This window comes from Panulirus ornatus, chromosome 41 (genome assembly GCF_036320965.1).
Source record: "Panulirus ornatus isolate Po-2019 chromosome 41, ASM3632096v1, whole genome shotgun sequence".
Lineage (NCBI taxonomy): Eukaryota > Metazoa > Arthropoda > Malacostraca > Decapoda > Palinuridae > Panulirus > Panulirus ornatus.
The window spans coordinates 17148932-17171484 of NC_092264.1; the positions used below are offsets into that span (position 1 = coordinate 17148932).

Here is a 22553-nt window from a genome sequence, read left to right on the forward strand (position 1 = left end):
CACCCATAGGTCAAGGGGAGTACCCACCAGCAGCAGTTTCAGCCCCATTTATGGCACCGCCCAGCCTCAGGCAGTGGTGCCCTCACTGAGTGAGACACCACCTTGCACACTTGCAAGATTATGTTTGTGGAGGCTCCTGTGAAGAGTGAACACACTAATTTGTTGCATCATTTTTTTCTGCTCACATGTAAAGGTAGTGTATTGTTGCTGAGCAGTGATCTGTGTTGTAAATTTGTCTTATGCCTTGTGAAATTTTATATTTCATTCTTTTTTTCTTGTTTACTGTTTTGTTTTTGTAACAAAATGTCATATTTAGTTCCCAAACTCTTGTGAGGGGGTGTAGGGTTTAGCATGTGGCACTATAGTTGGGCGGCAGGCACCTGGCAGCATGGGAACGCTTGCCAGGCAGTTGGAGGCAGGAGTCAGACTAGGATAAAGGTGATGCCACCCTCTCCTGTGAAAGGATACTTTTCCATAATAAAGTGAGGACAGACTACCTGCTTTCACTGCACCTCTTACAATCACTTGATGCCATTTTGAACTGTAAGGATTGCAAAATTATTAAATTTATGGTCACAATAGATTGAGCCAGTAAGCATCTGTCACATTAAACTCTAAAAATGATAAAACAAATGCCAACATAAAATCTAAACTTTTCTAATACAATCATTTTAAACTATTTTTTTTTTTTCTTTTTTTGCCGGTCTCCCGCGTTTGCGAGGTAGCGCAAGGAAACAGACGAAAGAAATGGCCCAACCCACCCCCATACACATGTATATACATACGTCCACACACGCAAATATACATACCTACACAGCTTTCCATGGTTTACCCCAGACGCTTCACATGCCTTGATTCCATCCACTGACAGCACGTCAACCCCGGTATACCACATCGCTCCAATTCACTCTATTCCTTGCCCTCCTTTCACCCTCCTGCATGTTCAGGCCCCGATCACACAAAATCTTTTTCACTCCATCTTTCCACCTCCAATTTGGTCTCCCTCTTCTCCTCGTTCCCTCCAACTCCGACACATATATCCTCTTGGTCAATCTTTCCTCACTCATTCTCTCCATGTGCCCAAACCATTACAAAACACCCTCTTCTGCTCTCTCAACCACGCTCTTTTTATTTCCACACATCTCTCTTACCCTTACGTTACTTACTCAATCAAACCACCTCACACCACACATTGTCCTCAAACATCTCATTTCCAGCACATCCATCCTCCTGCGCACAACTCTATCCATAGCCCACGCCTCGCAACCATACAACATTGTTGGAACCACTATTCCTTCAAACATACCCATTTTTTATTTCCGAGATAATGTTCTCGACTTCCACACATTCTTCAAGGCTCCCAGAATTTTCGCCCCCTCCCCCACCCTATGATCCACTTCCGCTTCCATGGTTCCATCCGCTGCCAGATCCACTCCCAGATATCTAAAACACTTTACTTCCTCCAGTTTTTCTCCATTCAAACTCACCTCTCAATTGACTTGACCCTCAACCCTACTGTACCTAATAACCTTGCTCTTATTCACATTTACTCTTAACTTTCTTCTTTCACACACTTTACCAAACTCAGTCACCAGCTTCTGCAGTTTCTCACATGAATCAGCCACCAGCGCTGTATCATCAGCGAACAACAACTGACTCACTTCCCAAGCTCTCTCATCCCCAACAGACTTCATACTTGCCCCTCTTTCCAGGACTCTTGCATACATGTTACATGTATATATATGTATATGTGTATATGAATGGATGGGTCTCTCTTCATGTTTCCTGGCACTACCTCTTTGACAAGGGAAACAACGATCAATAATAATAATAACAATAAAAATCTCTAAGACAACTACATGAAGAGCTGATTCCTACATACCTGAAGCTTCTGTAGAAATCATGATCAATTTTTCCTACTGATTTGATAACACGAGCTAGCCGCTTCTGCATTTCTAAAAGCAAGTTGTATAGTTCCAAATTCAAGCTTGTCACCAGTCCTGAAAAATATAAAATTTCAAACAGGCAAAAAGAAATGATAGAGTCTCCATTATATAATAACACACTTGAACAATTAAAAATCTGAAGGTTGGACACAGGTAATTGAAAGATAAGCAAGTATATGTGTAATGGTAATGTGGAAATTTCAAATGCATCTTTTATATTTCTTTTTTTATGCTGAAATTAAGAGAATTGAGTAAGTAATGATAACAGGTTCATGAATGTGTACAGGGAGTAAATATGAGACAAAAAATAAAGGACCAAACCAACGGTACATGTAGATAAAACAACGGTAGGAATAAAAACTAAATCATGTATAAGAGCAAATGGAGAATATAGTTGTACAGTAAACTCTCAATTTAATGGACTAATAGGGGGAAGGGTGTGTCCAATTATGCCAAAAGTCTGTTAAGTCAAATGTAACCTATTTCTGTGCCACATTTAAGTTCGCATGCTTTCTTTTAACTCTTCTATCAGTGTAAGGTTTAGTGTGTGATCTGGTAGCTGGGCTGCAGGGGAATACTTGCTGGGCAGTTGGAGGCAGGAGTCAGACTGAAACAGAAGTGATATCATCCCTCTCCTGTGAAAGAATACTTCTTTATGATAAAGTGAGGATGGACTACCTGCTTACATGGCACAGTGAGAAGGATTCGAACATACGCAGGAAAATCCCAAGTTACCACAAGGCTGTTCGCCTTCTTCAGGAGACAGGGCACACCCCAAGGAAATTGCCTCAGACAGGTGAACCAATCTAGACAGCAAGGAGATGGAAACTTTCAACAAAAAATGGGGAAGCATGGCATGCATCTCCTCAGCCCACTTCCCTCAATCCAATGGACGTGCCAAAGCAGCAGTAAAGGCAGCCAAATGGGCGTTAAGGGGTATCATGGGTGTCAGAGGTAGCCTGCACTACAGCAAAATGACTCGGGTTAAGCTCCAAAATTTGAACACCCCCACTAAGAGAAGGGGATAAGTACCCGCACAGCTGGCAGCAGAAATAAAGTTGTGAGATGGTATCCCTGCACCCCAGCAACAGTATCTGATAAACTGGCGATGGAGAGCTGCTCTGCAAAACAGGAAGTGGGCCACAGCAGAGAGCCAGGCTTACGTGCTGGAAGGCCTGGCAGGTGACACTGCTACACTACCCCGACTGTCCATGAGCATCCATGTCTGCATGCAGGACGTCGCTTTGGAGGTGTGGGACAGGTCAGGCGTAGTAGTGGAGGTGAAGCCACTTAGGCATTACTCAGTGAAGCTGAACAGCAGTGGCTGCCTGTCTTTGCAAAACCAATGTCATCTATGCCCCCAGGTTTCACTGATTCTTACAACACCCATAGGTCAAGGGGAGTACCCACCAGCAGCAGTTTCAGCCCCATTTATGGCACCGCCCAGCCTCAGGCAGTGGTGCCCTCACTGAGTGAGACACCACCTTGCACACTTGCAAGATTATGTTTGTGGAGGCTCCTGTGAAGAGTGAACACACTAATTTGTTGCATCATTTTTTTTCTGCTCACATGTAAAGGTAGTGTATTGTTGCTGAGCAGTGATTTGTGTTGTAAATTTGTCTTATGCCTTGTGAAATTTTATATTTCATTCTTTTTTTCTTGTTTACTGTTTTGTTTTTGTAACAAAATGTCATATTTAGTTCCCAAACTCTTGTGAGGGGGTGTAGGGTTTAGCATGTGGCACTATAGTTGGGCGGCAGGCACCTGGCAGCATGGGAACGCTTGCCAGGCAGTTGGAGGCAGGAGTCAGACTAGGATAAAGGTGATGCCACCCTCTCCTGTGAAAGGATACTTTTCTATAATAAAGTGAGGACAGACTACCTGCTTTCACTGCACCTCTTACAATCACTTGATGCCATTTTGAACTGTAAGGATTGCAAAATTATTAAATTTATGGTCACAATAGATTGAGCCAGTAAGCATCTGTCACATTAAACTCTAAAAATGATAAAACAAATGCCAACATAAAATCTAAACTTTTCTAATACAATCATTTTAAACTATTTTTTTTTTTTTTTTTGCCGCTGTCTCCCGCGTTTGCGAGGTAGCGCAAGGAAACAGACGAAAGAAATGGCCCAACCCACCCCCATACACATGTATATACATACGTCCACACACGCAAATACACATACCTACACAGCTTTCCATGGTTTACCCCAGACGCTTCACATGCCTTGATTCCATCCACTGACAGCACGTCAACCCGGTATACCACATCGCTCCAATTCACTCTATTCCTTGCCCTCCTTTCACCCTCCTGCATGTTCAGGCCCCGATCACACAAAATCTTTTTCACTCCATCTTTCCACCTCCAATTTGGTCTCCCTCTTCTCCTCATTCCCTCCAACTCCGACACATATATCCTCTTGGTCAATCTTTCCTCACTCATTCTCTCCATGTGCCCAAACCATTACAAAACACCCTCTTCTGCTCTCTCAACCACGCTCTTTTTATTTCCACACATCTCTCTTACCCTTACGTTACTTACTCAATCAAACCACCTCACACCACACATTGTCCTCAAACATCTCATTTCCAGCACATCCATCCTCCTGCGCACAACTCTATCCATAGCCCACGCCTCGCAACCATACAACATTGTTGGAACCACTATTCCTTCAAACATACCCATTTTTGCTTTCCGAGATAATGTTCTCGACTTCCACACATTCTTCAAGGCTCCCAGAATTTTCGCCCCCTCCCCCACCCTATGATCCACTTCCGCTTCCATGGTTCCATCCGCTGCCAGATCCACTCCCAGATATCTAAAACACTTCACTTCCTCCAGTTTTTCTCCATTCAAACTCACCTCTCAATTGACTTGACCCTCAACCCTACTGTACCTAATAACCTTGCTCTTATTCACATTTACTCTTAACTTTCTTCTTTCACACACTTTACCAAACTCAGTCACCAGCTTCTGCAGTTTCTCACATGAATCAGCCACCAGCGCTGTATCATCAGCGAACAACAACTGACTCACTTCCCAAGCTCTCTCATCCCCCACAGACTTCATACTTGCCCCTCTTTCCAGAACTCTTGCATTCACCTCCCTAACAACCCCATCCATAAACAAATTAAACAGCCATGGAGACATCACACACCCCTGCCGCAAACCTACATTCACTGAGAACCAATCACTTTCCTCTCTTCCTACACTATTGTTGTCATATTTTCTTAACTACAGTTGATAAACAAATGCCAACATAAAATCTAAATTTTTCTAATACAGTCATTTTAAACTATTGTTGTCATATTTTCTTATCTACAATCAAAAGATCTCAGTCATGAAAAAAGCAAAAGCAAAAAGCAAAATACAAACAGTAATACTGTAACCATATATAAACTGACTATTAAAGCATATTCAAAGTAGCCACCATAGTGTGACAGCCAACACCATTGTTGTCTCTGTAGTTCTCAAAATAAAACAAAGTACTTATGATTCATTTTAGGTTAAATTAATCTATGAGAGAAAGTAGCCATCAAGATGATCATATGGCCAGCAATGAAATTCAACGGAGTGTGTAGAGGCGAAAATAAGAACCTCTTTCTTAAGTGTATAGGTCCATGTTTCATTTTACCATACAAGGCAAAGGGGTTGAGGATGTGTGTGTGATGTTACAGATGATGTATAACCTGATCGTACCCATTATACAGGAAACAGAGTAATGATAATAGACAAAAGAGATAGATAGAGAAAATATGATACACCTTATAAAATTCAAGTTTACATTCACATAAATACACTATCTATCTATATCTCTGATGCCTATTCCAACTGGAGTTCCCTCAAAGGGGTGGCCACAGCAATAGAGTTTCCTAGTGCCGTTTCTTAGCCTTTAGTGCCTCATTCTTAACATGCTACAAGCAGAGGGCAACCCTATTGCAGTGTTTCCAGAGGCTCCTACCTACTACTTCTATTAATGCCCATGCATACTACTTTATCTACTGTTCCTACCACTTTGCCAAAAGGCAGTGCTAGTGCATAGTGCTCACCACAAGAAATTCTAGAATTCCAAGAATGAGCAGAGTGAGATTCTATGGTTGTGGAAAGGATGCCAGAAGTCCATGTGTGGATGAGGCAGGCAGAAAAGCGAGTGACCTAAAACTCAAAAAAAGGGCAAAATCAAATCTAAATATGATGTTTTTATCATGCAGTTACTTCCCACATATTTCTACTCACCAAGTGCACCATGTACTGTGCCATACAGCACACATCCTTGAGTGACTGTAGAAGCTTCGGGAACCCCCTGCATTACTAGTGTGCCATGACGGAAAACATTAACAAAGTCTCCAAGATGGAACCTTCCAACCTCTTGCATCTGCTGACGTTCTTCATCAGATGTTGCCGCACTAAAACGAGAAAAATGAATGAATGTTGAAGTAAACAAACCATCAACAGCAAACAAGTATGGGTAAGGGAGGTATACAATGTGCCAGAGTTATGGCAAGTGATGTGGTAATTAGAGATTTGGTAAAAGCCTTGGTTATGATGAAATGTCGCAAGGTGGCTGGAGTGGATGGTACTGCAGTTGAATCTCTTTAGTAAGGAGGTGACTGTGTTGTTGGCTGGTTAGTTAAGATTTTCAATGTGTGTATGGATCACAGGGAGGTACCACTATAAAGGCATGAAGGACAAACATGAGTGATCAAATCACAGAGGTATGTGTTTGTTGAATGTACTCGATAAGTTATATGAAGAGTAGTGGTTGAGAGGCTGATGGCATGGACAGAGAAGCAAAATGGCTAAGAAAAAAGTGGTTTCACAAGTGATGAAGGATGTGTGGATCAGGCATCTTTTATAAAGAATGTGTGAAAAATATTGAAGGAGAAACAAAGAGCTTGTGAGGCACTACTGGATCTAGAGAAAAAGCATGATATGGTTGACAGAGTTGGTCCATGAAAGGGGCTGACATTGATGGTCTATAAAAGATGTTTCAAATATATAGTGCGGGAAGAAAGCTGCTAGAAACAGAAGAGTTTTCATCAAGAGAGTAAGGAGTGTACTTGAGTAGGAAGAGAGGTTGAGTGGTTCCAGGTGAAGATGGGCCTGTGGCTACAGTAATCATATACTGCTTATTACCTATTTGTACTCTGTGGGAGTGAGTTTTACACTTGTGGGACCCCATCTCTTGAACATTCTCTACTAACAAACAACTTCTCAAATTCATGCATGTTGTCTGCATTAGCCAAGAATGTTCCATTCATCCACCCCTCTTATACTATAAAAGTACTTCTTTACATCCTTTTTAACAAGTTCATTACATACTTTCATGTAATGTCCTGTGGTTGCTTTATCCCTATATCTTTTGAAGAAATAATCACTGCACACATCACTAATCTGTTTTAAAGACTGAAAACATTATGTGGTCATACTTCACTCTCCTCTCTTTCATGGTAGGCAAATCTAAAGCCTCCTGCCTTTCCATGTAACTTAACTCTCATAATTCTGGAACCATTTTTGTTGCCCTCCTCTGGACTTTATCAACTATTTTCACTCCTTTGGGAGTGGTGTCCACCCTGAAAAGCATATTATAGTTTTGGCCATATGTAGGATAACAATAGCTTGCTAAATATTTCCTTATCCATATACCTGAAGGCTATTCTGATATTTGCCAGGAGACAGTTTGTCTTCTAAGCTATTTTCCCCAGCATATGTACTAATCATGAGAGTTCTGAGACAGGAATTGGATCTAAGAAACTTTTAGGTCCAGTAAGTGTTATCTATCTATCTTTCTATCTGTATATCTAACGACCGTTCCCACCAGGAACTCCCTCAAGGGGGTGGCAGTGGCAAAAGTTTCCATACAGGACTCTGGTGACAAGTTAGGAATGATGTAAACTCCCAAGTCCTTAAGCTTTATTTCCTTCTAGATAATAATTATCTTTAAGCTTTCTTTTGCTTAGTCCAATCCCCATTACTTTACATTTGCTTGGGTTGAATTTCATCAACCATGCATTAGAAAACTTTGGAATCTGTTACGTCCCCTTGTAAGCTGATGCAATCCTCCCTAAAATCATGCTGTCTCTCACTTAGGTAATATCTCCTCTGTAGAAAGTTACAGGTTTAAGGGGAGAAAGACTGGAAGAGGTGACAGAATTTAAGTGTTTAGGAGCTATCTTGGATAAGTTTGGAGATATGGAAGAAGAGATACAGGAGATAGCAGCACAGGACAGAAGAGTCATTGTGTTCCTTAACAGAATAATGAAGGGTAGAGTGTAAGCATGAAAGTGAAGAAAGGATTAAGGGACAGAACAGTCCTCCCAACCAAGACCTATGGAGCAAAAATATAGACATATAACAAGCCTCAAAGGTCAAGAATCAAGGTAATGGAAATAAGCCACTTGAGAGGAGCATGTAGTATGACTTGGAGTGAAGAAAGATACATGGGGATGTATGTAGATGTGGTATGTCTGGAAATGCAAAGGGAATGAATTGTGGAGTGGTAGAATAAGTGAAACATAATATTCTAAGGAGGTTTTGGCTTGTGGAAAGAATGCAAGATGTACTGACACAGAGAATGAAAGACAGTATGATTAAAGGGGTTGGTACGGGAGGAAGACCACCTAATATGAAAGTTCTGAAGGAAGAGAAATGGTGGAAGAAAACATGAAATGGTAGATGCATGTGAGGACAGGTATAAGTGGAAACTTTCACCATGGCCACCCTCTTGATAGGAGTTCCCAGAAGGAATGGGCATCAGATATACAGATAAACAGATCAACTGTTGTTAATTTACAATGGTATTCACAGAAAATGCTCACAAATGGTAGCACTTCGCACATTTCGGTGGGCAACTTAGCTGTGTGAAATATAGCTACATACAAAGAATAGGGAAAAATTTTAAGGGTCATGCAAGTGCCGACCCTCCCAGCTATCTACAAATACTTTCCCAATGAAAAAATCTCTATTCCTCTCTCATGAGCATGAATAGCAAATACCAATGTCTGTGAAATAATATTAGCACACATAAGGTCTAAAGAAGAAAAGTGATTTCTTACCTGTCCTTGTGACAAACAAAAAGATTGTGAGAATGTTCTGCTCCAAGAAAGAGTTCATCATCTAAAATTTCAATTGCAGTCATCCAGTTAGGGTCGTAATCCCTTGCAATCTGTAAAGTTTTCATGAGTATTATAATAAAAAAGTACAACTTAAGATTCACTTCCATACTGCAAATATCATCAGTTCAGTACATGAACATTCTGGTTCAACTAGTTTCTATAGATCATATAAACAAGCATGAACCTTTACCTCCTCAAAACTGCCTTCTAATGTCTTGTACTGCAGGAGGGTCATGGACCGCATCAGGTCACCTACAAGGATGAAGTCACCTTTTGTTTTTAGGTACAAAGCTGCAACATTGTTGAAGTGTGAACACTCAAGTCTTAATTCCCGCTCATTTGTCCATTCAAACAGTCTCACCTGAAGAGGAAAACAATCATTAACACATTCAATTATTAAGTTATTCAACATCTATATGAAATAAAAGAAGCCTCCAATTACATAAAGTGCAAGTTCAGAATGTCCTATAACACAATGGCATTTGTTTACCCATGATCAAACATGAAATACTTTACATGCCTCTTGTATATTATGCACCTTACAATCTTATGAATATCTTATAATTGTTCTAAAGGTCTGAGATATCTCTCATGGATCACATGACAAACTGACTCTACAGAGAAAAAGTATGCATTGTAACTTATATTGTCTTTTAGAAACTGAAATACAAGTAGAGGGGGTTTCCAGCCCATCCACTCCCATCCCATTTTGTCACCTTCTATGACATGTACGAAAGGCTAAAAAGCAGTATGGTAGTTGAACTGTTATGGTGACTTTTGCTGTGGCCATCCCCTTGAGGGAGTTCCCAAAGGAAACTGACATCAAAGATATAGATAGACAGATAAAATTCTTTCTCCCCTATATCATGGAGTATAAAGGAGTCAACATGCTGTATAAGGACTGATCCAGGATATGTGAAGCATCTGTGGTAAACCATGGAAAGGTTTATGGGGCCTTCTTGTGGATAGGGAGCTTTGGTTACAGTGCCTTACAAATGACAGCTAGAAAATGGATGTGAGCAGATGCAGGCTTTCTTCATCTGTTCCTATCACTACCTTGCTAATGCAGGACACAGATCAAGTTTAAGAAAAAAAGTAACATATACAGCTTGAAATTTAAGGCAAAATGGCATCTTGCTTTCTCAGATTGGCAGAAGTCTACAATTATCACTTGATGTCTAATAATCACAAGTTTTATAAATTCTTATGTTGTAATTTGACTAATGCTGAAATTATTAAACACCCATCTCCATACTTATTCAACCATTTAAAGTGGTTTCATTTAGATATGAAAATATGTATGAAAAATACATTATGAAATGGTTTTCTAAAAATGTAGATTCTATGGACATTGATATTTCTATAACCAAGGTTAATAAATATATCGCTTTAATAATACTTACTGTACTAGAAATAGACGCCAACAATTTGCCCTGGAACTCACAAAGAGAATAGCATGCTCCTTTGATCTCTTTTTCTGCCACCTGAAGTAAGGGAAATAAGAAAGGTAAAATCAGCAGAGAAAACAAATAATACATATTATAAAAAAATTATGTATACACATGTGTATGTGGGTGGGTTGGGCCATTCTTTTGTATGTTTCCTTGCACTACTTCGCTAATGCAGGAGACAATGACTAAGTATAATAATGAAACATTTCAAAACACAACTGAAACATCAATTTCAGGCAAAAGCTGATTCTTAGGAAAAACTTCACATTCCTATCAACAATGAAGAATGAAACTTGATAACTATAGATGCTGTGTATACATACAGTATATCAGGACTAGCCACCTTCTTGTATATATCATATGTAACATATTCAATACTAATTATAAACAAGATCCACACACAAAATTATTGTACAATCACATACTCTATAGTTTCATAACAAAGGCCATAAGCTTTCACAGTCTAAGGAAATCAATCAAGTTAATACATACCTGCTGCAGTTTACCTTCAGCAAAAGAGAAAAGAATAATTCGTCCTTGTTTGGACTCAGACTCCTCAGGGTTGACAAGTGCAGTCCCAACAACATAATAAACAGCAGGGTCATCTTTCAGTCGAGTGGAGCAGATGCTTAAAGCATACTCTCCAGGATGAAAACTATGACAATGTAGCACTGAAAAAAATAAAACATAAACATATATTTGAAAGTTTTGGGGAATAAATCATGTGTAAGAAATAATAGTGGACTTAGTGCATGGGAATACAAAGGAAAGCAATATAACAACAGACCTCATGGTCTTAGGCAAATTTATGTTCTAGTGAATTATTTGTGCTTCAGCATTAAGGTTAAACATATGTTTTACATCAACATAATGTTAAACTCCTTCATATGTGTGACTGCATGTACTGACAGTCCTCGTTATATGACTGGACATATTCCAAAAAGCTCTGTATTCATCAAAACTGCCTAGAATAAAACCAAATTTACATAAAAATCACATGAATGTATTTCACAACCTAAGCATAAACCCCCATAATCAATTCTACTACTATTGCAGACTAACTTTCATCTGCATAATAAAACTGTGAAACAATTAAGGAATAAGATAACAGGCTAGGGCATATATCTTCTTTTTTTTTTTTTGTCGCTGTCTCCTGCGTTTGCGAGGTAAGGCAAGGAAACAGACGAAAGAAATGGCCCAACCCACCCCCATACACATGTATATACATACACGTCCACACACGCAAATATACATACCTACACAGCTTTCCATGGTTTACCCCAGACGCTTCACATGCCCTGATTCAATCCACTGACAGCACGTCAACCCCGGTATACCACATCGATCCAATTCACTCTATTCCTTGCCCTCCTTTCACCCTCCTGCATGTTCAGGCCCCGATCACACAAAATATTTTTCACTCCATCTTTCCACCTCCAATTTGGTCTCCCACTTCTCCTCGTTCCCTCCACCTCCGACCCATATATCCTCTTGGTCAATCTTTCCTCACTCATTCTCTCCTCTTCTGCTCTCTCACATCTCTCTTACCCTTACGTTACTTACTCGATCAAACCACCTCACACCACACATTGTCCTCAAACATCTCATTTCCAGCACATCCAACCTCCTGCGCACAACTCTATCCATAGCCCATGCCTCGCAACCATACAAAATTGTTGGAACCACTATTCCTTCAAACATACCCATTTTTGCTTTCTGAGATAATGTTTTCGATTTCCACACATTCTTCAAGGCTCCCAGGATTTTCGCCCCCTCCCCCACCCTATGATCCACTTCCGCTTCCATGGTTCCATTCGCTGCCAGATCCACTCCCAGATATCTAAAACACTTTACTTCCTCCAGTTTTTCTCCATTCAAACTTACCTCCCAATTGACTTGACCCTCAACCCTACTGTACCTAATAACCTTGCTCTTATTCACATTTACTCTTAACTTTCTTCTTTCACACACTTTACCAAACTCAGTCACCAGCTTCTGCAGTTTCTCATATGAATCAGGCACCAGCGTTGTATCATCAGCGAACAACAGCTGACTCACTTCCCAAGCTCTCTCATCCCCAACAGACTTCATACTTGCCCCTCTTTCCAAAACTCTTGCATTCACCTCCCTAACAACCCCATCCATAAACAAATTAAACAACCATGGAGACATCACACACCCCTGCCGCAAACCTACATTCACTGAGAACCAATCACTTTCCTCTCTTCCTACACGTACACATGCCTTACCTCCTCGATAAAAACTTTTCACTGCTTCTAACAACTTGCCTCCCACACCATATATATCCCACACCATGAGCCATACATACATTAAATAACCTTACCAACCAGTCAACAATACAGTCACCCCCTTTTTTAATAAATTCCACTGCAATACCATCCAAACCTGCTGCCTTGCCGGCTTTCATCTTCCGCAAAGCTTTCACTACCTCTTCTCTGTTTACCAAATCATTTTCCCTAACCCTCTCACTTTGCACACCACCTCGACCAAAACACCCTATATCTGCCACTCTATCATCAAACACATTCAACAAACCTTCAAAATAATCACTCCATCTCCTTCTCACATCACCACTACTTGTTATCACCTCCCCATTTGCACCCTTCACTGAAGTTCCCATTTGCTCCCTTGTCTTACGCACTTTATTTACCTCCTTCCAGAACATCTTTTTATTCTCCCTAAAATTTAATGATACTCTCTCACCCCAACTCTCATTTGCCCTTTTTTTCACCTCTTGCACCTTTCTCTTGACCTCCTGTCTCTTTCTTTTATACATCTCCCACTCAATTTCATTTTTTCCCTGCAAAAATCATCCAAATGCCTCTCTCTTCTCTTCCACTAATACTCTTACTTCTTCATCCCACCACTCACTACCCTTTCTAATCAACCCACCTCCCACTCTTCTCATGCCACAAGCATCTTTTGCGCAATCCATCACTGATTCCCTAAAATACATCCCATTCCTCCCCCACTCCCCTTACTTCCATTGTTCTCACCTTTTTCCATTCTGTACTCAGTCTCTCCTGGTACTTCCTCACACAAGTCTCCTTCCCAAGCTCACTTACTCTCACCATCCTCTTCACCCCAACATTCACTCTTCTTTTCTGAAAACCCATACAAATCTTCACCTTAGCCTCCACAAGATAATGATCAGACATCCCTCCAGTTGCACCTCTCAGCACATTAACATCCAAAAGTCTCTCTTTCGCGCACCTGTCAATTAACACGTAATCCAATAACGCTCTCTGGCCATCTCTCCTACTTACATAAGTATACTTATGTATATCTCGCTTTTTGAACCAGGTATTCCCAATCATCAGTCCTTTTTCAGCACATAAATCTACAAGCTCTTCACCATTTCCATTTACAACACTGAACACCCCATGTATACCAATTATTCCCTCAACTGCCACATTACTCACCTTTGCATTCAAATCACCCATCACTATAACCCGGTCTCGTGCATCAAAACCACTAACACACTCATTCAGCTGCTCCCAAACCACTTGCCTCTCAAGATCTTTCTTCTCATGCCCAGGTGCATATGCACCAATAATATATATATATATATATATATATATATATATATATATATATATTTTTTTTTTTTTTTCATACTTTGTCGCTGTCTCCCGCGTTTGCGAGGTAGCGCAAGGAAACAGACGAAAGAAATGGCCCAACCCCCCCCCATACACATGTACATACGTCCACACACGCAAATATACATACCTACACAGCCTTCCATGGTTTACCCCAGACGCTTCACATGCCTTGATTCAATCCACTGACAGCACGTCAACCCCTGTATACCACATCGCTCCAATTCACTCTATTCCTTGCCCTCCTTTCACCCTCCTGCATGTTCAGGCCCCGATCACACAAAATCTTTTTCACTCCATTTTTCCACCTCCAATTTGGTCTCCCTCTTCTCCTCGTTCCCTCCACCTCCGACACATATATCCTCTTGGTCAATCTTTCCTCACTCATTCTCTCCATGTGCCCAAACCATTTCAAAACACCCTCCTCTGCTCTCTCAACCACGCTCTTTTTATTTCCACACATCTCTCTTACCCTTAGGTTACTTACTCGATCAAACCACCTCACACCACACATTGTCCTCAAACATCTCATTTCCAGCACATCCATCCTCCTGCGCACATCTCTATCCATAGCCCACGCCTCGCAACCATACAACATTGTTGGAACCACTATTCCTTCAAACATACCCATTTTTGCTTTCCGAGATAATGTTCTCGACTTCCACACATTTTTCAAGGCTCCCAAAATTTTCGCCCCCTCCCCCACCCTATGATCCACTTCCGCTTCCATGGTTCCATCCGCTGACAGATCCACTCCCAGATATCTAAAACACTTCACTTCCTCCAGTTTTTCTCCATTCAAACTCACCTCCCAATTGACTTGACCCTCACCCCTACTGTACCTAATAACCTTGCTCTTATTCACATTTACTCTTAACTTTCTTCTTCCACACACTTTACCAAACTCAGTCACCAGCTTCTGCAGTTTCTCACATGAATCAGCCACCAGCGCTGTATCATCAGCGAACAACAACTGACTCACTTCCCAAGCTCTCTCATCCCCAACAGACTTCATACTTGCCCCTCTTTACAGGACTCTTGCATTTACCTCCCTAATAACCCCATCCATAAACAAATTAAACAACCATGGAGACATCACACACCCCTGCCGCAAACCTACATTCACTGAGAACCAATCACTTTCCTCTCTTCCTACACGTACACATGCCTTACATCCTCGATAAAAACTTTTCACTGCTTCTAACAACTTGCCTCCCACACCATATATTCTTAATACCTTCCACAGAGCATCTCTATCAACTCTATCATATGCCTTCTCCAGATCCATAAATGCTACATACAAATCCATTTGCTTTTCTAAGTATTTCTCACATACATTCTTCAGAGCAAACACCTGATCCACACATCCTCTACCACTTCTGAAACCGCACTGCTCTTCCCCAATCTGATGCTCTGTACATGCCTTCACCCTCTCAATCAATACCCTCCCATATAATTTACCAGGAATACTCAACAAACTTATACCTCTGTAATTTGAGCACTCACTCTTATCCCCTTTGCCTTTGTACAATGGCACTATGCACGCATTCCGCCAATCCTCAGGCACCTCACCATGAGTCATACATACATTAAATAACCTTACCAACCAGTCAACAATACAGTCACCCCCCTTTTTAATAAATTCCACTGCAATACCATCCAAACCTGCTGCCTTGCCGGCTTTCATCTTCCGCAAAGCTTTTACTACCTCTTCTCTGTTTACCAAATCATTTTCCCTAACCCTCTCACTTTGCACACCACCTCGACCAAAACACCCTATATCTGCCACTCTGTCATCAGACACATTCAACAAACCTTCAAAATACTCATTCCATCTCCTTCTCACATCACCGCTACTTGTTATCACCTCCCCATTTACGCCCTTCACTGAAGTTCCCATTTGCTCCCTTGTCTTACGCACCCTATTTACCTCCTTCCAGAACATCTTTTTATTCTCCCTAAAATTTACTGATAGTCTCTCACCCCAACTCTCATTTGCCCTTATATATATATATATATATATTTTTTCTTTCACACTATTCGCCATTTCCCGCATTAGCGAGGTAGCGTTAAGAACAGAGGACTGGGCCTTTGAGGGAATACCCTCACCTGGCCCAATTCTCTGTTCCCTCTTTGGAAAATTAAAAATAAACGAGAGGGGAGGATTTCCAGCCCCCCCGCTCCCTCCCCTTTTAGTCGCCTTCTACGACACGCAGGGAATACGTGGGAAGTATTCTTTCTGCCCTATCCCCAGGGATAATATATATATATATATATATATATATATATATATATATATATATATATATATATATATATATTTCTTTTTTTTTTTATACTTTGTCGCTGTCTCCCGCGTTTGCGAGGTAGCGCAAGGAAACAGACGAAAGAAAAGGCCCAACCCCCCCCATACACATGTATATACATACGTCCACACACGCAAATATACATACCTACACAGCTTTCCATGGTTTACCCCAGATGCTTCACATGCCTTGATTCAATCCACTGACAGCACGTCAACCCCGGTATACCACATCGCTCCAATTCACTCTATTCCTTGCCCTCCTTTCACCCTCCTGCATGTTCAGGCCCCGATCACACAAAATCTTTTTCACTCCATCTTTCCACCTCCAATTTGGTCTCCCTCTTCTCCTTGCTCCCTCCACCTCCGACACATATATCCTCTTGGTCAATCTTTCCTCACTCATCCTCTCCATGTGCCCAAACCACTTCAAAACACCCTCTTCTGCTCTCTCAACCACGCTCTTTTTATTTCCACACATCTCTCTTACCCTTACGTTACTCACTTGATCAAACCACCTCACACCACACATTGTCCTCAAACATCTCATTTCCAGCACATCCATCCTCCTGCGCACAACTCTATCCATAGCCCACGCCTCGCAACCATACAACATTGTTGGAACCACTATTCCTTCAAACATACCCATTTTTGCTTTCCGAGATAATGTTCTCGACTTCCACACATTCTTCAAGGCCCCCAGAATTTTCGCCCCCTCCCCCACCCTATGATCCACTTCCGCTTCCATGGTTCCATCCGCTGACACATCCACTCCCAGATATCTAAAACACTTCACTTCCTCCAGTTTTTCTCCATTCAAACTCACCTCCCAATTGACTTGACCCTCAACCCTACTGTACCTAATAACCTTGCTCTTATTCACATTTACTCTTAACTTTCTTCTTCCACACACTTTACCAAACTCAGTCACCAGCTTCTGCAGTTTCTCACATGAATCAGCCACCAGCGCTGTATCATCAGCGAACAACAACTGACTCACTTCCCAAGCTCTCTCATCCCCAACAGACTTCATACTTGCCCCTCTTTCCAAAACTCTTGCATTTACCTCTCTAACAACCCCATCCATAAACAAATTAAACAACCATGGAGACATCACACACCCCTGCCGCAAACCTACATTCACTGAGAACCAATCACTTTCCTCTCTTCCTACACGTACACATGCCTTACATCCTCGATAAAAACTTTTCACTGCTTCTAACAACTTTCCTCCCACACCATATATTCTTAATACCTTCCACAGAGCATCTCTATCAACTCTATCATATGCCTTCTCCAGATCCATAAATGCTACATACAAATCCATTTGCTTTTCTAAGTATTTCTCACATACATTCTTCAAAGCAAACACCTGATCCACACATCCTCTACCACTTCTGAAACCACACTGCTTTTCCCCAATCTGATGCTCTGTACATGCCTTCACCCTCTCAATCAATACCCTCCCATATAATTTACCAGGAATACTCAACAAACTTATACCTCTGTAATTTGAGCACTCACTCTTATCCCCTTTGCCTTTGTACAATGGCACTATGCACGCATTCCGCCAATCCTCAGGCACCTCACCATGAGTCATACATACATTAAATAACCTTACCAACCAGTCAACAATACAGTCACCCCCTTTTTTAATAAATTCCACTGCAATACCATCCAAACCTGCTGCCTTGCCGGCTTTCATCTTCCGCAAAGCTTTCACTACCTCTTCTCTGTTTACCAAATCATTTTCCCTAACCCTCTCACTTTGCACACCACATCGACCAAAACACCCTATATCTGCCACTCTATCATCAAACACATTCAACAAACCTTCAAAATACTCACTCCATCTCCTTCTCACATCACCACTACTTGTTATCACCTCCCCATTTGCGCCCTTCACTGAAGTTCCCATTTGCTCCCTTGTCTTACGCACTTTATTTACCTCCTTCCAGAACATCTTTTTTTTATTTATTTTTTTATTATACTTTGTCGCTGTCTCCCGCGTTTGCGAGGTAGCGCAAGGAAACAGACGAAAGAAATGGACCAACCCCCCCCATACACATGTATATACATACGTCCACACACGCAAATATACATAGCTACACAGCTTTCCATTGTTTACCCCAGACGCTTCACATGCCCTGCTTCAATCCACTGACAGCACGTCAACCCCGGTATACCACATCGCTCCAATTCACTCTATTCCTTGCCCTCCTTTCACCCTCCTGCATGTTCAGGCCCCGATCACACAAAATCTTTTTCACTCCATCTTTCCACCTCCAATTTGGTCTCCCTCTTCTCCTTGTTCCCTCCACCTCCGACACATATATCCTCTTGGTCAATCTTTCCTCACTCATCCTCTCCATGTGCCCAAACCACTTCAAAACACCCTCTTCTGCTCTCTCAACCACGCTCTTTTTATTTCCACACATCTCTCTTACCCTTACGTTACTCACTCGATCAAACCACCTCACACCACACATTGTCCTCAAACATCTCATTTCCAGCACATCCATCCTCCTGCGCACAACTCTATCCATAGCCCACGCCTCGCAACAATACAACATTGTTGGAACCACTATTCCTTCAAACATACCCATTTTTGCTTTCCGAGATAATGTTATCGACTTCCACACATTCTTCAAGGCCCCCAGGATTTTCGCCCCCTCCCCCACCCTATGATCCACTTCCACTTCCATGGTTCCATCCGCTGCCAGATCCACTCCCAGATATCTAAAACACTTCACTTCCTCCAGTTTTTCTCCATTCAAACTCACCTCCCAATTGACTTGACCCTCAACCCTACTGTACCTAATAACCTTGCTCTTATTCACATTTACTCTTAACTTTCTTCTTTCACACACTTTACCAAACTCAGTCACCAGCTTCTGCAGTTTCTCACATGAATCAGCCACCAGCGCTGTATCATCAGCGAACAACAACTGACTCACTTCCCAAGCTCTCTCATCCCCAACAGACTTCATACTTGCCCCTCTTTCCAAAACTCTCGCATTTACCTCCCTAACAACCCCATCCATAAACAAATTAAACAACCATGGAGACATCACACACCCCTGCCGCAAACCTAAATTCACTGAGAACCAATCACTTTCCTCTCTTCCTACACGTACACATGCCTTACATCCTCGATAAAAACTTTTCACTGCTTCTAACAACTTTCCTCCCACACCATATATTCTTAATACCTTCCACAGAGCTTCTCTATCATTTATTCTCCCTAAAATTTAATGATACTCTCTCACCCCAACTCTCATTTGCCCTTTTTTTCACCTCTTGCACCTTTCTCTTGACCTCCTGTCTCTTTCTTTTATACATCTCCCACTCAATTGCATTTTTTCCCTGCAAAAATCATCCAAATGCCTCTCTCTTCTCTTTCACTAATACTCTTACTTTTTCATCCCACCACTCACTACCCTTTCTAATCAACCCACCTCCCACTCTTCTCATGCCACAAGCATCTTTTGCGCAATCCATCACTGATTCCCTAAATACATCCCATTCCTCCCCCACTCCCCTTGCTTCCATTGTTCTCACCTTTTTCCATTCTGTACTCAGTCTCTCCTGGTACTTCCTCACACAGGTCTCCTTCTCAAGCTCACTTACTCTCACCACCCTCTTCACCCCAACATTCACTCTTCTTTTCTGAAAACCCATACAAATCTTCACCTTAGCCTCCACAAGATAATGATCAGACATATATACATATATATATATATATATATATATATATATATATATATATATATATATATTTTTTTTTTTTTGCCGGTCTCCCGCGTTTGCGAGGTAGCGCAAGGAAACAGACGAAAGAAAAGGCCCAACCCACCCCCATACACATGTATATACATACGTCCACACACGCAAATATACATACCTACACAGCTTTCCATGGTTTACCCCAGACGCGTCACATGCCCTGATTCAATCCACTGACAGCACATCAACCCCGGTATACCACATCGCTCCAATTCACTCTATTCCTTGCCCTCCTTTCATCCTCCTGCATGTTCAGGCCCCGATCACACAAAATCTTTTTCACTCCATCTTTCCACCTCCAATTTGGTCTCCCTCTTCTCCTCGTTCCCTCCACCTCCGACACATATATCCTCTTGGTCAATCTTTCCTCACTCATTCTCTCCATGTGCCCAAACCATTTCAAAACACCCTCTTCTGCTCTCTCAACCACGCTCTTTTTATTTCCACACATCTCTCTTACCCTTACGTTACTCACTCGATCAAACCACCTCACACCACACATTGTCCTCAAACATCTCATTTCCAGCACATCCATCCTCCTGCGCACAACTCTATCCATAGCCCACGCCTCGCAACCATACAACATTGTTGGAACCACTATTCCTTCAAACATACCCATCTTTGCTTTCCGAGATAATGTTCTCGACTTCCACACATTCTTCAAGGCTCCCAGAATTTTCGCCCCCTCCCCCACCCTATGATCCACTTCCGCTTCTATGGTTCCATCCGCTGCCAGATCCACTCCCAGATATCTAAAACACTTCACTTCCTCCAGTTTTTCTCCATTCAAACTCACCTCCCAATTGACTTGACCCTCAACCCTACTGTACCTAATAACCTTGCTCTTATTCACATTTACTCTTTCTTCTTTCACACACTTTACCAAACTCAGCCACCAGCTTCTGCAGTTTCTCACATGAATCAGCCACCAGCGTTGTATCATCAGCGAACAACAACTGACTCACTTCCCAAGCTCTCTCATCCCCAACAGACTTCATACTTGCCCCTCTTTCCAAAACTCTTGCATTCACCTCCCTAACAACCCCATCCATAAACAATTTAATTTGTTTATATATATATATATATATATATATATATATATATATATATATATATATATATATATTTTTTTTTTTTTTTTTTTTTTATACCTCGTCGCTGTCTCCCGCGTTTGCGAGGTAGCGCAAGGAAACAGACGAAAGAAATGGCCCAACCCCCCCATACACATGTACATACACACGTCCACACACGCAAATATACATACCTACACAGCTTTCCATGGTTTACCCCGGACGCTTCACATGCCCTGATTCAATCCACTGACAGTACGTCAACCCCTGTATACCACATCGCTCCAATTCACTCTATTCCTTGCCCTCCTTTCACCCTCCTGCATGTTCAGGCCCCGATCACACAAAATCCTTTTCACTCCATCTTTCCACCTCCAATTCGGTCTCCCTCTTCTCCTCGTTCCCTCCACCTCCGACACATATATCCTCTTGGTCAATCTTTCCTCACTCATTCTCTCCATGTGTCCAAACCATTTCAAAACACCCTCTTCTGCTCTCTCAACCACGCTCTTTTTATTTCCACACATTTCCACATGGGGTTGTTAGGGAGGTAACTGCAAGAGTCTTGGAAAGAGGGGCAAGTATGAAGTCTGTTGGGGATGAGAGAGCTTGGGAAGTGAGTCAGTTGTTGTTCGCTGATGATACAGCGCTGGTGGCGGATTCATGTGAGAAACTGCAGAAGCTGGTGACGGAGTTTGGTAAAGTGTGTGAAAGAAGAAAGTTAAGAGTAAATGTGAATAACAGCAAGGTTATTAGGTACAGTAGGGTTGAGGGTCAAGTCAATTGGGAGGTGAGTTTGAATGGAGAAAAACTGGAGGAAGTGAAGTGTTTTAGATATCTGGGAGTGGATCTGTCAGCGGATGGAACCATGGAAGCGGAAGTGGATCATAGGGTGGGGGAGGGGGCGAAAATTTTGGGAGCCTTGAAAAATGTGTGGAAGTCGAGAACATTATCCCGGAAAGCAAAAATGGGTATGTTTGAAGGAATAGTGGTTCCAACAATGTTGTATGGTTGCGAGGCGTGGGCTATGGATAGAGTTGTTCGCAGGAGGATGGATGTGCTGGAAGTGAGATGTTTGAGGACAATGTGTGGTGTGAGGTGGTTTGATCGAGTAAGTATATATATATATATATATATATATATATATATATATATATATATATATATATATATATATATATATCTTTATACATACATATAGTATTAATGAGAAGACCTTGATAAGGGCCACAGTTGCCCATGACATCTCAGCTAAC

The 22553-nt window shown here is 41.7% G+C and overlaps 1 protein-coding gene across 1 annotated transcript in view; it reads right to left on the minus strand.

The window, feature by feature from the left end:
* Window positions 1–22553, minus strand: part of pic (DNA damage-binding protein pic) — a 120390-nt gene that overhangs the window by 7525 nt on the left and 90312 nt on the right. Inside the window, exons 17-22 of the mRNA XM_071686113.1 lie at window positions 11012–11190; window positions 10472–10552; window positions 9259–9429; window positions 9009–9118; window positions 6190–6359; window positions 1883–2000 (exon numbers count right to left, since the gene is read on the minus strand). Of these exons, the coding sequence (XP_071542214.1) occupies window positions 1883–2000; window positions 6190–6359; window positions 9009–9118; window positions 9259–9429; window positions 10472–10552; window positions 11012–11190 (829 nt within the window). The remainder of the gene's footprint in view (window positions 1–1882; window positions 2001–6189; window positions 6360–9008; window positions 9119–9258; window positions 9430–10471; window positions 10553–11011; window positions 11191–22553) is intronic.